Source organism: Cyclopterus lumpus, chromosome 8 (genome assembly GCF_009769545.1).
Source record: "Cyclopterus lumpus isolate fCycLum1 chromosome 8, fCycLum1.pri, whole genome shotgun sequence".
Classification (NCBI taxonomy): domain Eukaryota; kingdom Metazoa; phylum Chordata; class Actinopteri; order Perciformes; family Cyclopteridae; genus Cyclopterus; species Cyclopterus lumpus.
This window is the reverse complement of record NC_046973.1, coordinates 18,851,976-18,867,637: the sequence shown is the minus strand read 5'-3', so window position 1 is coordinate 18,867,637 and position 15,662 is coordinate 18,851,976. Positions and strand designations below refer to the sequence as shown.

At 45.4% G+C, this 15,662-nt stretch overlaps 1 protein-coding gene across 1 annotated transcript; it reads left to right on the top strand.

Moving 5' to 3' along the window:
- Positions 1-10,313: 10,313 nt before the first annotated feature.
- LOC117735601 (cdc42 effector protein 4-like) lies at positions 10,314-15,148 on the top strand. The gene is given in 11 exon segments (XM_034540309.1): positions 10,314-10,507; positions 10,509-10,660; positions 10,663-10,704; positions 10,707-10,885; positions 10,888-10,953; positions 10,956-11,012; positions 11,014-11,064; positions 11,066-11,192; positions 11,195-12,437; positions 13,294-13,499; positions 14,915-15,148. Coding segments are annotated over 9 exon segments (1,038 nt in total). The 5' UTR covers positions 10,314-10,418; the 3' UTR covers positions 11,470-12,437; positions 13,294-13,499; positions 14,915-15,148.
- The last annotated feature ends 514 nt before the right edge of the window (positions 15,149-15,662 follow it).

The window sequence follows — 15,662 nt, the reverse complement described above, 5'->3', positions numbered from 1 at the left end:
GGTAAACGGCTGTAAAAGACAAAAGAGGAAAGCCTTTCTATCCAGGTAGTGGAGGGGTGTGACATATGATAATTGTATTCACACATTCCTTTCTTTCGGGGCTCAGGGTGAAGCGTGCACAGCCTCGGGGTGTATAGCTGCTTCCCACTCATTTCCATTGCAAAAGGGACTAATGAACGGTCAGACACGAGGGCAGTTGATCAGCCTGGAATACACACGGTCATTCAAAAAAGGTCTTCAGCGATTGAAGAACATGACAAATCCACGAAAGCTTTTTCAACCGCTTTCCTCACATGTGTAAATAATGAGTGAGGTTGCTTCCCGTGCACTGCATGCATGCACATCCTCACTCTCCCACACTTCCTTTGTGTCCGCTGTTCTCCCAGAGGATGACTTGGCGTGTTTCCTCTCTCTTTTACAATTATCACACAGAGAAAAGTGAAGTGTAAAACCCTATACTTTGGTTGAAAGTATAACATTGCTATGTTTTCTTGACTGGTGGTATATGTTATTTATGTATTTTTAGCCCACTGAAATAGTATGGAGAGGCGGTTTAATTGTTTGTTTTTTAACTTGTTATTATTATATTTTATTTTTTTAATATGTCATCAGTGTTAATGACGCCTTTAACTTTGAGGGGAAGTGACGCCCATGGGGGCCCCACGCTGGCAGCCTGTGTCTTTAAGGAGCCATGTAAAGAGGGCGTGGTCAAACGCACCACCCCGGCAGGAGGCATCGTAGTGAGTTATTGCACTCACGAGCGGCGGCACCTCCTCTGTGGATGCGGTGACAGCACAGGTAACATTTATATCCATAAAATAAGAGAGAGAGAGAGAGAGAGAGAAAGAGAGAGAGAGAGCTCAGTCTGTCCCACTCGTTCGGATTTCCTGTTTGATCTCACCGCTTCACGTCTCCGTCGCTTTGATGAACGCGCCCTCGTTGTCAACCTGCTGGGGGGGGGGAGGCTCCCGGCTCCCGGCTCCCGGCTTTATGAATGGGGGATGCTCGGTAAGCGCTCGCGCTGCAGTGTTTGTACTTGTACTTAAAAACTCGCCCCCCCCCCCCCCCCGTATAAAATGCACCCCGCGTGTTTTTGTTTATGCAGCTCAAATATGTATTGAACAGCTGCTGCTTTATTCTGCGGTTCAGCAGAGCGCACCGGTGCACACGGCAAGCTACTTATTGTTCTCCAGCCATTGAACCCACCCAGAGTCACAGCCTGCTCCCAGTGCGCGTGGATGACCGCACCGGTCGATGCAAGAGGGCCGTCAAATGGACACTTATTGGAGGACGTGGTTTAGTCGCTGCTGTCGCGAGAACTGAGCTGATTTCGTCTGCAGCTACTCTCATTTTTGCACACCTTTTTCACCTAAAAAGGAGAACATTTTCCAGGCCTCAATGTTTGAGGAAAATGCTTTCAGCTTCAAAGTAATTCCCCCCCCAAAAAAATTAGGTCAATAATGGTGTTTTGATTGGCGTGTTGCTTTTTGCAGTATTACGTGAATGTGCATATGTTTTTTTTTTTTCCTCAATACTATTGCATTTTGAATCACCTGTGTACACTTAGTCCAGAGTGAGTGCAATTGGGACGCGCTGACTGGATTTTGGCTCGTTTTACAAGACCTGATTTGACTAGGAAACAAAAGATCACGCATTGCAAACTTTCTGCCGTACAGTGCACACGCCTGTCCGGTTTGTTCCAGTTCGTGACCGCGTATCCTCGAGCCTTGTTGGCCTACTTGGCAGAGCTGTTCAGAGGCCTTGGAAGGGGTGTCTCGATGGCATCTGATGAGCTCATTACACTCGGATCTCTAAGGCCATCACTACATCATCGCCACACTGATAAGAACTCCTCTGCAATTGTTTGAGGAGATAATGTTATCAGATGCCTCTGCTCGTGAGGCAAATTGGGTGGCTTTCTTTTGTTTTTAAATGTGACATTTGACCTGTCTCGTGCACAACATGCAGAAGGGGGGCCTTCTGAGACGTCAAATTGTTTTCCGCCGTGATGGATTTAGGTTACGAGCGAGCCTCATCGCCACGATGTATGTGTCACAGGCCTCTGAAATGCTTTTCAAGACTTGGTGACACTCTCAACCAGACTAGACGGGTTCTGCTCCCCCTACTTTCCTCTGTGTTTCAGAAATTTCAAAGCATCTAATCGCCTGCAGGGTACATGTGTTTAGTGCCTGAAGGTGAAAGTTATCCTTCCTCCGTGTGGTGTTGGACACTGTGCCAACCGCTCTGTTATTCGACAAAGTGTAGACGGCGTTCGCTGGCGCACGGCCCAGGAAACAACAACCTGCTCAGAATTTAGTTTGCAGCACCTCAAGATCCTTCTGCGGTGGCACTGAAGTGCAACTTTTAGAGCGTTATTTGTGACCAGTGAGGGCATGGTCCTGCAACCATGTTTGAACATGTCTACAGTTTGTGTGCTCATTTGTGTGTGTGTGTGTGTGTGTGTGTCCTGCTCAGCCCCTTCACATTCCAGGAAATACCAATATAAACTGTTATTTCTTTCCCTGGGAGGCCTCTTTGGATGCTGACAGTACAACTGCTGCATTATTATCGAGGATATGAAAGTACTTTTTGAAGGATGTGTAGGATAAGTAACATGTTGGGCTGTTGTCACTTTTCTTACTACCACAGGCCTGACGATGTTACAAATCCCAGTTCAGTGGGGAATTAACAAGTATTAGAAAGTGTTCATTCTCTCGGTACACAGTTTATTGTTTGCTAGTTAGACTTTTAACGTAAAGCAACAGTTCTTTAGTACGCTGCCACCTACCTTCTTTTTTTTAAATATTTTTTTTTTATATATATAACCTTGTTGACCCAACATCAAATTCTAAGAGCGTCTCGTGTTTCAGTGTGTGAATGCTGTGTTTGTTCCTGTGTCTTTTGTTTGGTGGCATTGTTTTCTGGTCTGATGCTTTGCACTGGGAGGCTGGGCTTGGTACTACGAGCAGGAGGAAATGTTTTTGTTTGTTTTTTTTCTGTTTCCTTGTTGTGCTATTGAGTGTTGTTGATATCGGCAGTAGACCATGCCACTGCACACATGTTTTGATGGCTACAAGAAGATTTTTTCTCCCTGCCTGAACCCTTATTGGGTACTTGAATTGTAAAAAATTAAATAAAAATGGGTTGTTAGCTTTTGAGAGAGAACCCGTGCACGTTATACTTATTATATTCATTCGAGACTGTTGTCATGCACAAGTCGACTAGTGTTTTGTATTTTTTTAAAGAATACAATCTTTGACTGTTAAATAGCTACTTCTTTGGCTTCCCTCGGATTGTGCAATTTCTTGCTGTTCTGACCCCTTGTAATTATAGCACTTTCCCACTTTAGAGCAATGTTCTCTGAATCCCATAATATCCCTGCATACACTCTTTCAATTGACTACAGCGCAGGTTTCCACTCGAGTGTTTTGAAAATGCAACCTCACTCCTCTGTGGTACCTGGCCAGTCTGTGCCGGTCTGCCCCGGCTGACTATTGCGACACCTGGGCCCGAGGCTAGAGCTGTCATCAGCTGTGACTCGGCTGTCTGCTGTGGAGGAGATCTGGTTGTGTCCAGCCTCTAAAATGAATGTCGTTGAACCTGCGGCGCTCCATGTACCGATGCATGTTGTTGTTGTTGAACACACGGTCCCAGCAGGGGCCCCACGACTCTGTGGGGTTATTAAAACTATCAGTCGATGGAGATATGAGCTGCGTTTGTTTGGTTAGCCCATCGGTAACACAGTATGATGGAAGACATGGAGGCCTTGTTTATATTACGTGTTTTCAGGAAGGGCAGACTGAGTAGATTTCCGGAGAGATGGGAGGTTTTACTGCCTCATTTGTCTCCCTTCCTGTGGACGTACCCCCATAACATGCGAACAAGACTCCGTGGAAACCCTTCCATCATGAGAAGCTGCGCCCGTTTGATCTGCAGCGGGCTAATCGCTGCGCTGAGGTTACTCGTGTCGGTCACTTAGCTCGGTGGTAATTTGCAAGATTCATGCGCAGTTTAAAGAGCGCACAGACATCTTTTGTGGAGGCGGGAGCCGGTACTAATGACCTGGAGCTGGTCGTTGACCTTGCAGGTCCAGCTGGACGAGAATGGGTAAAAAAAAAAAAAAGGCATGTATCATTACCAAATATATTCAAAGTTAAGTTAAGTGGACATTTCTGACGCGCTCCGTTGATAACGATAACGCCAATGTCAACCTCTTTTTCGGCTCACTCTCTCATTATGGGGGAGATGCTCAAAATGCCGGAGTGGTGCCAATGTCGGTCCATTTGTATTAGATGCCATGCCCAGTACACAGATGACGTTGATGTTGACGAAATGCCGGCTGCCAGTTCAGTGGCGTGTTTGTGACTTCCATTCAGAGACACTGGCACGGAGCTGGAACAGACGATATTGTTTGTGTATAAAAAGGCATTGTAGATCTGTGGAAGTGATTTTTGTAGCGGTCTTGTTTAGCCCACAGAACGCTGTTCATCCTGGAAAGCGTTGGAGCACGACATTCTGGTCTGCCATCCGCTGTTTGCGTTCTGTAATAAAAACTGTCGGCGTCACCAAAGCGGAGGACGGGGAGAAGGAAGTGGGGCGTCTTGTCTGGAGGCTGTAAAGGTAAAAAGAGACGAGTCATCTCCTCTCGCGTATCAGAGGTCAACTGCTACACGTCGAGGTGATTCGCTGCAGGCCTAGTCTCTGCCAGCAACCATGTAATTGGTTGTCGGGGGTTCATTTGACATTGTCTCTGCTCTGTCCTGGTCATCGTCTGTGCATCACTTCCCTCTTCCTCCTCCTCCTCCTCCCGTCTCGCTCATCTGACCTGCGTGTGTCACTAAAACTGTTTTTGCTCTAGACAAAAAGCTCCAAACATCCACGCACATCTGGCTCTTGCCTTCAGTGGGAATGGTTACAATTGGCATTCATTCCTGGGCTAAATTACTCTGCAGTAGTCGCAGGTATTTATCGGCTCCAGCTTGGCAGTGATGGAAACCAGACACTCACGTAATTTGTGCCTCTTTTCCGGTGTGATGCTATGTGATTATGTTTAAAATCAACAGGGAATGGGACCTTTATTATATATATATATATATATATATATATATATATATATATATACTTCAATCTGACAGAAACTAAATAAAGCTGAAAACTGTCTTTGTTGGTCTTTCCCACGTTCCAACTATCCCCAGCTCTGGTTCAGAAGAGAGACTGAATGAGTAACGGATGTAAAACATTATAATTTAAACTAAGTAACCGCTGTTAACGTTTTCACTGTTTCGTAATTAACTCTTTCAGGTCTGCAACGTTGACTTTGACACACCGGGGGGGGGGAACATCCAGTGCTCCTGCACGACATGCTCGTAATGAGAAATCAGACCCATCGCATATTCATAGAATCCACATATACGCTCCATATTTGATGCGGAACAGGTATATTATAGACCCTTTTTTTAAATAGTTGGCCTATTGATAATGCCGCTGCAGCTCTGCACTGTTTGTATAGATTAACAGTCTGTTTACCTGTATAATCGTGTACCAGTAAACTGAATGTTTACTGCAGAGTTTGTTTGAGTTTCTTCTTCCGGCCCAATCTCCTTACCTCAAATACTCCACCTCGCTGATCAAAGGATAGCTACAGATTTAGTACTCATTGATATGAATGCCAATTCAAAAACTCAGCAGGCACTTTTGAGCTGGGAAGCTCTAAAAATCAGTTGTGCTTTGATCCTCACCGAGCAGAATGTCCTGCTGGGAGAGGTGTGACATTAGCATAACAGACCGCCTCACACCAGCTTGCCAGGTATGAGTGGAGACGGCAAAAACACTGATATGCGATTTTTATTTTTTTTGCTGTCTGTGCCTAAGAAAAAACACACAGGCAGGCTTTTTAAATCTCTTCCTGTCCTCGGAGGCATTATTTTTGTTTTTTGGAGGAACTGTATTGGCATCGAGGTGAAAGGGGGGGGAGGAAATAGCACTGAAGCTGAAACAACTGTTGACAATTTTTTGGGGGGATTATAGATTAAACCTTGTTTATCAAACGAAAAAGCCAAACGAAAGTTTTTTAATTGAATATTTAAGGGTCTCCCTTGTCTTTTTAGGTTTGGGGGAAAATGGGTTGGCTGTTTTGCCGAAACTCAATTACTTAAGAAAATCAATGACAGATGATCAATATTAATATAACTAAGTTGCAGCCCGACATAGAAATGCATTTAAATCAGGAAGGCCGAAATATGATTAAAGGATGTTTTCTGATTTTTTGTAAAATACTTTTTCAACAGTTGTTTCAGCTTCAGTATGAAAGAATCCCAACGTGAGTGTGGACGCGGTCGTTATCGAGGCCCAGCGTCCTCCATCTTTTATTTTCAACACTTCACAGGAGCATCTTTTGGATTTGCTTTGCTCTGGAGACCACAAAGGGATTTCCAATGTGATCCAAATGAGCCCGCGGCTTTCTTTCTTGTGCTATTGTGTAAGTGCAGAGTGGTGAGTGAGTGAGTGGCATGGAGAAGGGGCGGGCCCACTCGAGATGCCCCGTAGGTCAACAACTCTATCTGAATCGGAAACACCACGAGACTTGAGTGCAATAAAATGGACCGTTTACTGCTAAATCTGGCTCTTATGCAATTGGGATGGCTTTATTTGTCCTTTTTTTATTTTTTTTTATTTGAGCCGTGCGTTTCCTCTCATTGCTCAGAGGGCAGCGTCGGCTTGTATCTTGTTGTCTGTCTCCCCGTCTGTGTGATTGAGAGATAATGTGATTTCCACTGTTTGTCCTTGGGCTGCTCCTTCCTAAATGAGACGTTCAGCCGCACTAACCAAGTTGCATGGCAGATACCTATCTTCGAGAGGCCATTTGTCTGCTTAATTATTGGAACGTGTGTGTGTGTGTGTGTGTGTGTGTGTGTGCTAGCCCTATTACTGTTGCCCTTCTTTTTTTTTTAAACGTATGGCCATGAATGAGAGTTTTCACCAACAAATGGGGCGTTTGCAAATGTTTTTTTGAGGGATTTTACAGGCAGAGCGTTTTTTTTTTTTTTTTTTAGATGCCAGTAGGACATTTGGGTGCATGTGGCCTCCCAGCCCCCAAATGCCATTTCACCCCGAGGTCACGTGGTTGTCCGTCCAGGTCAGTGACTTCAAATGAGCCAGACAGAGAGCCTCCATCAGCCACCCTCTCCCAGACAGCAAAGTACACACTGGACTGATTGAAGCACACGTGAGATTCAGCGATACTCAATTAGGGAAATGGTCCATCAGCCACCTCGAGTGTGTGTCTGTGAGGGAGAAGTGACGAGTGAAAACTCCCATTTGACTAATTATTCGGGCCAGGTCTTGTGTCGCGCTTATGAATTCTGATTTCTCTTCTCTTTTTCTTGTGTTTGCTGAGTTTTAAAACCTAAATTGACGCATGTTGATGCTATGGCTGCTTTCTGAGTCATAGCTCAAGCCCTTCACTTCCTGTGATGTAGCATCTCATTCCCGTTAGGATGCACATGTCTCCTGGGTGAATACACTCCGGTTACAGTTTTAGTCCTCTCTTTTATCACCCCCTTTTTAGTAAAATAAAGTTTGTTCTGCTTTTCCCTCACAGAGGTGGGTGTGTGTATTCTCGTCCCGCAAAGTAGTGTCTATAACCGTATGATATTTAAGCAGCTTCTGAACCCTCCTCAGACCCAGGCTAGGTATTTATATTGACAATTGAGTTATGTGATCTATAAACAGAGCTAAGATTACATTTCGCATGACATAAATCCATTTGGGTGAAATGGGTTGGAATACCAATTTGTGTGTGTGTGTGTGTGTGTATTGCTGTGTGTGTGTGTGTGTGTGTGTGTGTGTGTGTGTGTGTGTGTGTGTGTGTTGCTGTGTTTTACTCAGCAGTTGAGAAATACCACATTCACATCAAGACCGGTCTGTTCCATCGTCAAAACCATATGTCATTCAACGTGCTGAAGGTCAGTGTGCGTGTGCGTGTGCGTGTGTGTGTGTGTGTGTGTGCGTGCGCTTAAAGCGGTTTCCGATTTCGCTGTCCAAATGAAAAGAGCCCGTTGGCTCGTCGTGTCCGTTTCCGTCCCCCATTCTGCGTTCCCAGTTGGTTTCTGTGCTGCAGACCTTGAGTGTTGTGAAAGTCTGTTTCTAAAGTCAATCCTCCCGCTGCGACCCTGTCGTTCCCACGCTAACTGCTGCCTTCTCAGGCCCTTTTTTTTCATTTTTTATTCACGTGCACACTTACTCAAACATACACAGAGCTATAAATATAGCAGGGCTGGTGATCAGGTTAGATTTTTAAGTGTTAAAGGCCTGAGCTGGATCGGGTTTAGATTCCGCTGATAAACAATCCGCCTGGTGGTTTTCTCTAACACCATTTCTGTACCCAGTGTTCCTGCAATGGGCACTGTCGAGCTTTCAGCTTTATCCTGGCCCGGGGGTGTTGTGTGTGTGTGTGTGTGGGTGTGTAGGGGGGGGGGGGACGTAGGAGTGGGAGCGGGCTTTCTACTGTCTCCCCTTCATCCGCTGGTTGTTTTTCTTTGCATGATTATGCCACCCAGAAGCAACTAGTCATAAACAAAAAAATGACTTGGCTTGGTGTGAATTATTTCCCTCATTATTTCCCCAAAAAAAACAAATCAGAACATGCAGCTTTAATAATAACATGTTTCTGCGAGAGAAAAAAAGAAGACAGAAAAAAAAAAAGAGTGTCCTTGTTTGTGTGTTTTTGGCACGAAAGCGTTTGGAGTTCATGGAAAGTTTTCACATTTCAAGCCTCAGTCAAAAATGCTGCGGCCCTCGTTTCTCTCGCTATAGATACCCGCTGTTTCCTTGCCTACAGCACCAGAACTTCGTATATATTTTTATACATCCCGAATTTTTACCATTTAAAAACAAACAAAACAAACACCGCACGGATGGAGTGAATGATTGAAAGCATAGCCGGCCGTAACATTAAAGGGTGCATTGTATCACTTCCTGGTTGACCCACAAGGAGGCCATGTGTTCGGCGCTTGTTTTGAACCTGAAGCCGTCGACGGGAAACGCTTTTGCTTGCTTTGCAGGAGGGCGTTTCTATGGAAACCAAAGCAGGTGAGGCATTTACAGGAAGAAGAGACGAGGCTTGGCTCGGGGGGTGGGGTGGGACGGAAGAACGAGGTCAACGTGCAACAACAACAACAAAAAGAAAAAGAAAAGCATGAGGCGGCCTAAATCTCCCTAGGGCACTTTTACCAAAAGCAACTCGGAACTTAAATTTATTTTGCTGACTTACTGATCTTTTCTGTGTTGGCCCTGGGCAAACAAAACAAGAGGCACTGAGTGCAAGCCAAGAGAGGTTGCACAATGCAGACGGCAAGCTTAGCGCTTCCTGCGGGCCTGCTTATATGTAACCATAGAGACTTTCCACCCACAAGTCAGAGGCGCATGTGCTTCTGATGTCTGTGGCTGCAGAAACTGGCATGCATTTAATTTTTGCAGACCACCATGACGGTGCTCCCTTTTTTTTTTTTATGTGTACTTTTATTTATTTTTTTATATGCTGGCATGTATTTCGCTAATGAGACGCACTGCTTCCGTCCTGCAGTGCAGCACCTGCGGAAGCACCAGTGACGAGCTGTCAGCGTGCGGTGAGGTTTTCTTTCCGCCGCTTTGGGGCTGCGTGTTTTCAATAATGCAGAAACACATCGTCTCTCAACTGTCAGTCACAAACCTCGGCTTGCACCCTCGTTGTCGAAGAAGAGAAGGAGGAGGAGGAGGAGGAGGAGGAGGAGGAGGAGGAGGAGGAGGAGGAGGAGGAGGAGGAGGAGAAGATGGCTAGGGACTTGTTTCGTTCTCATATGTTCACGTACGTTTGTCAAAGAAGTCTGAGGTGAGAGCTTTTGGTCACAGTTCAAAACGTTGAGTTTAGTGTCAGAAAATCCAAGAAAACCCTCAAACTATCTCTTCTCCGATTCGTGTCGGTCTGTGATTGGTGTTTTGCTCTCACTTATAAAGCAGAAGAATCCTGTGTTTTTTTTTCCCCCCAGTCCATGTCAGAGGTCATCTCACTGAGTGCTTCTTATCATTATGAAGCTGCATAATAAGTAGCGTCAACTTTTGTAATTAGTGGATCATTAGAATCTTTTTTTTCAAGTGTTTTTATTGCTTGATGAGTGAATATTGTTGTAATGTATATTACTCTTTTTTTTTTTTTTTTAATTTGAGGGATTCATTTATCAAAAATAATTAAATTACATTTTAATTAAAATTCTGTGTAACTCATTGTGTGTTCCGTTTTCAGTTCTTCTTCAGGTTTCTCGGGCCTGACTTGCGATTTGAGGCGCCTCCAAATCATTCCACGGCCTTTTAAGAAGGATTATATTCAAGAATTTTGAAGTTCTTTTTTTTTTTTTTTTTTTGCAAAACAAAAAAGCGCCACCATGCCGATCCTAAAGCAGCTCGTGTCTGGCCTCCTCGCAGACCAAACGCCGCTCACAGCCCTGGACCTGACCAGGGAGATGATCAGCGTCCACTGGCGACTTTCGCCACACCATGCACGTAGGCCGCAGTGGTGACGCGTTCGGTGACACCTCCTTTCTTCGCACGCGCTCAGGGGAAACGCCCCCCGATTCCAATTTCTCCCCCCGCTCTCCTCGGCCCGGCCTCCTGTCTCGCACCTTCAGAGCAGCAAACGCTCCCAGTCAGTGACCCGAGTAGACCAGCAGGAGAGACAACCCCGGCTGGGTCGCCCACCTATGTGAAGAACGCCATGTCGCTCCCCTTCCTCAACGATGAGGACAGAGGGCACGGTAATGTGGCAAAGAGTTTGTCCTCGAGTCCTATAAAGCAGCACGGGGAGGTGGACGGGAGAGGCGCAACTGCAGCTGCTCATTACCTGGAGCTGGAAAGAGCGCAGCTTTGGCGAGCATCACCGAGCTCCCGGAGAGCTCCCACCACTACGGCGGTGGAATGAAAGCACGCCGAGTCGGGTAATGTCTTTCCATGTCGACCTGGGACCCTCCATGCTGGGGGAGGATCCTGGGCGTGATGGAAAAGGAGGATGACGATCTCGGCTACGAGGAGGGCAAAGAGCAGCGAGGGCCACGCCTCCCCGCCTCTCAGCACCCACGGCGAGGAAGAGGATAGTGTGGAGAGAGAAAAAGACGAGGAGGAGGCGGCGGAGGAGGAGACGGAGGGAGGCTCTGCAGAACTGCAGCGCGGGCCTCTATGCATGCAGCCAGCTCTGTGGATCTGGGGCCTGAGAATGGAAGTCCCTACACCCCAGAATACACTCCCGAGACTCGGCCCAAACATTTGCAGCACCTAGACAGCTGCTCCATGTCCAGCTCTGGCTCTGCTGCCCTGGACGAGAAGCCCAACAGCCAGACCTATGCAGGAGATACAGACAGCGCCACCTTCAGTGCCCCGCCCGAGGAGGAGAGCAACTTCTCCTCTTTCTTGGAAGATGAAGACGATGAGATCCGCGTATGAGATCTCCTGAAGTCTTCTAAAGAAAGAAAAAAAAGAAAAAAAAAAAAAAAATAGGACAGAGCTCTGGAAGGGTTTTATGTGAAACAAGCAAGTCCTTTGGCGGCGTGGATTTGCAATTGAACAGAAATGAGACACAGTTGTCGGGTACTGTGGGGATGGGACTGTGAAGGAGACGGAGGGCGCTTCCTTTTGTAGGTCTGCAAGGAGAGAGTGACTGCTCCTTTTTGGAAGAGCCAAACTCCATCTGTCAGAGAGCCGTAGCCTCCACTGTCTGTCAATCCGTCGCTCCCTTTTCGAACACTGAGGGAACTGACACGGAAAGAGCAGCCACTCGTTAGAAAGAAACTTTTGGGAAAGACACTTTCATAACTAAAGCTCAGTTCACGCTTTGTCTCTCTGTCCACATGGCTTCTTAAATTTGGTTCGCCTCCCTTCTGTTCTGCTGGCCGTGGGACATCATGAGGCCGAACAGAAGGCCTCTATCACCACAGGATTACTGGTGGGTATCTTTGTAACAAGAAAGGGGGCTGTGTTTGTCACTGGAGTGTGAAGCCCTGCCTTGAGCCCCTTTCATCTGAAAATAATATAGTACAGTGCCATAGATCTGTTGGTTGTGTCCCTTATGTAACTCAGGCTGCCTTTCCTCGCTGTAAAGCTGGACCACGAAGCCCAAAACCAAAATTCTCCTGTTTTCTATTCACCGTGAGCGTCACACAGGCTTAGCCTCAGTGTAAATTAAAGACCCCAGGGCTGTAAAGCTAATGGAGATGCATTAACTAAAACATATGGTGTTACTACAGGAAGCCAGAGGTGTGACGAGTGGTGTGTGTGTGTGTGTGACCCACTGGGGAGAGATTGTACACTGTATTTATTGTCTCTCAAAATCATAATAATGCTGATCTTACAGATTTCTGATGACTGACACGGAGTGGCTATCTTCCACATACTAACTCAGCTGTCATTTCAAGGTGAAACTGCAAAAAAAAAAAGGAGTTTGACAACCACTTCCTTCCTTGTTTTTGTGCCTCCTGAGCAGCTGCAGTGGTGCAAACTGAACAGCGTGAAAGACGTCCCGCTCGTCATTAGTCCCGGCGCTGCCTTTATGTGTAAAGAAGTTTCCACTACTTTTGTGAGAAGGGCTTTAGGGTATTTATTGTGGAAAATCAGCAGGCACAATTAAGCCAGGCACTACTAGCATTTGCCGTTTAATACCTGTTTATTGTTCAGTTTTATCTTTAAACCGAGTCTTTGCTACGTTATGTTAAGTCTGTTTCTAGAGTAGATTGAAAAAGGAAAGACGGGGGCCAGCAAGAGCTTTAAAACATGTTAAAGTTGCAGCTCGACGATCTCTCGCTTCATTAAAAGACGTATCGAGGCTCAGTTGCGCCGATTGATTTTTACTGCCTTAACTGAAACTGACAGATGTGCCAAATCATCATTTTCTAGCCCCCCCAAAAAAAAAAAAAACTTGTGAAGCTCACTTTTTGGGAGACCCTGTGAAATCTGTTTGGCATTTCCTTCTATGTATTGGTATCACTTTGAGTTAGGTTTAAGGCTGAGTTAGGTATATCAAAAAAAAAAAAAAAAGTAATGTTTTTGCATAACTGGATATTTATATTTCCAAACACTACATAATGTATTCAGGTCATTTCGAGGGTTAACAATGTGTGCGACTGGGAAGTTATCATTGTTGCCCTTTCTGTATAATGTTGTCTTACTTCTTTACATTTCCTTTTTTTTCTGTATTATCCCAAATAACCTATATATTTTTCAATAAAAATAAATCCTGACCATCTTTACCGCTTCACATTTTGATTATTACAGCTCGGAGAACGCAATCCAAGTGCTACTCGATCAGCTCCATTAACAAAAGGAATTCCTAGACGGCCATCTCTGCTTCCTGTCACTTCTTCGGCTCTCCCAGAAGAGGAAGGAAGGAAGCAATTGAGGCCTTGTTGGATGCGTCTCTTACGTTCTAGCTATACAACCTGAGAATGCTGTGATGGCGTGTGCGTGAGAAGAGTCAATATGTAAGAAAACATCCCTTCAAACAGGCAGCAGCATTAGAAATGTACAAACTACAGAAGATGTGAGAGAAAAGATTTTTTTTTTCTTTTTCATATATGTAGAAATGAGTATAACTTGTTTGGTAAAAGTCATAGTATAGTCAAAATGTATGTAAAGAAAATCATAAATAATGTATAGTACAGTATGTCGAAAACAGCGATGGATCATAGTTTTACGGAAAAAAGGAATCTTTAATATTTCTAAGAAAGTCGTGGAGTCAATAAATGTGTCTCTTCTTAGATGACTGATTACTGTCTTTAGGGTTTCGATTTTTCTTTTTAATGTCCGTACTTTTATTTTTTTGTACTTTTAAACACGTCCGAATCTCCCATTTCTGTCGCAGTTTAAGAGCTGCACTGCGACATGTCATAAAAAAATACTAGTATAGAAGGTCAAAGCATAGCGCGTAGAAAAAAATGACTAATAAGCCAGAGCGTGGTATGTGGAAGAAATGCATTAAAAAAAATTAATAAAAAGGTTATAGTGAAGCATTTCAAGACATACTATACTATTATGTCAAGGCATACAGTATAATGTATTTTTAGGGTAGACTATACTATCACATTATTTTTACATTTTTATGGAAGTATACATCACATCTTAATAGCATAACATTTTACATCAACTATTTATTTTAACATTCTAAAGTAAGACTTTTTAATACAACTTCATATATCATATGACCTATTCTGTCATTTTATGATATACTATATATTTTATGACTTTTATGACATATTATATGTATATATGTGTATATATATATATATATATATATATATATATAATATATATAAACCCAGACGCACAATTCAAAATAAAATAATTATATTTTAAAGGAAAACGAAAAAAGCAGAGTTGTCACATTAGTTTGACTGTAAAAAAATACTTTACAGTGAATAATTGGAGTAAAGTCATGAGCAAGAACAGCTGAGTGGGTGACGTCATCAAGTCAGACCCTCCCCCCCTCCCTGCGTCCTCCCGTCCTCTTGAGTCTGGACTCCAAAAGTACTCAAGTCTGTACTCGGCGTACTTGGTGTTGAGAAACGGCCATTGAATGTCTTGGACCTCAAAGGGTTAAAAAAACAAAATACACAAGCGTCTGTGTGCGCAGTCAGAGAGATATTAAAATCAAATGGATTTTTACTCCTCACTTTACCGCACCACCTTTTTTATGGTTTTTGTGCAACATTTATTTGTGCCTGAAATGTACCATCTCATATTACTACCCTAAGTAAAAGTCACTTTTATTTGAAAAGGGTGTCTTTTTTTTGTATTTCAGGCGCTGTACTTTTATATAAACACATATTATGATGCTTTTGTTCTTGTTTTTGTATGTGAAAAAACTAAGCCCCCCCCCCCCCCCTTCTTTTGTTGAAAGATTAGTCCCTGAAATCCAAAGTCCAGCCCTGGACGGAGGAAGGGAAGTGCATCACGATGGAGAGCCGCATGCATAAACAGCGCTGACAGGTAATCCTTCTGGCCCCGCTGATTGGAGACAGATGCGTCTGGCAGGCGTGTGAGACCAGGACCAGGACCAGGCGTGTGAGACCGGGACCAGGACCAGGCGTGTGAGACCGGGACCAGGACCCAGGCGTGTGGAGACCGGGACCAGGACCAGGCTGTGAGACCGGGACCATGACCAGGCCGTGTGAGACCGGACCAGGACCAGGCGTGTACGACCAGGACCAGGACCAGGCGTGTGAGACCGGGGACCAAGGACCAGGGCGTGTGAGACCGGGACCAGGACCAGGCCGTGTACGACCAGGACCAGGACCAGGCTTGTGAGACCGGGGACCAGGACCAGGCGTGTGAGACCGGGACCAGGACCATGCGTGGGAGGACAGGACCGGCGTGTGAGACCGGGACCAGGACCAGGCTGTGTGAGACCGGGACCAGGACCAGGCGTGTGAGACCGGGACCAGGACCAGGCGTGTGAGACCAGGACCAGGCGTGTGAGACCGGGACCAGGACCATGGCGTGTGAGACCATGACCAGGCTTGTGAGACCGCGGACCAGGACCAGGCGTGTGAGACCAGGACCAGGACCAGGCGTGTGGAGACCGGGACCAGGACCAGGCGTGTGAGACAGACAGGCGTGTGAGACCAGGACCAGGACCGGGAGGCGTG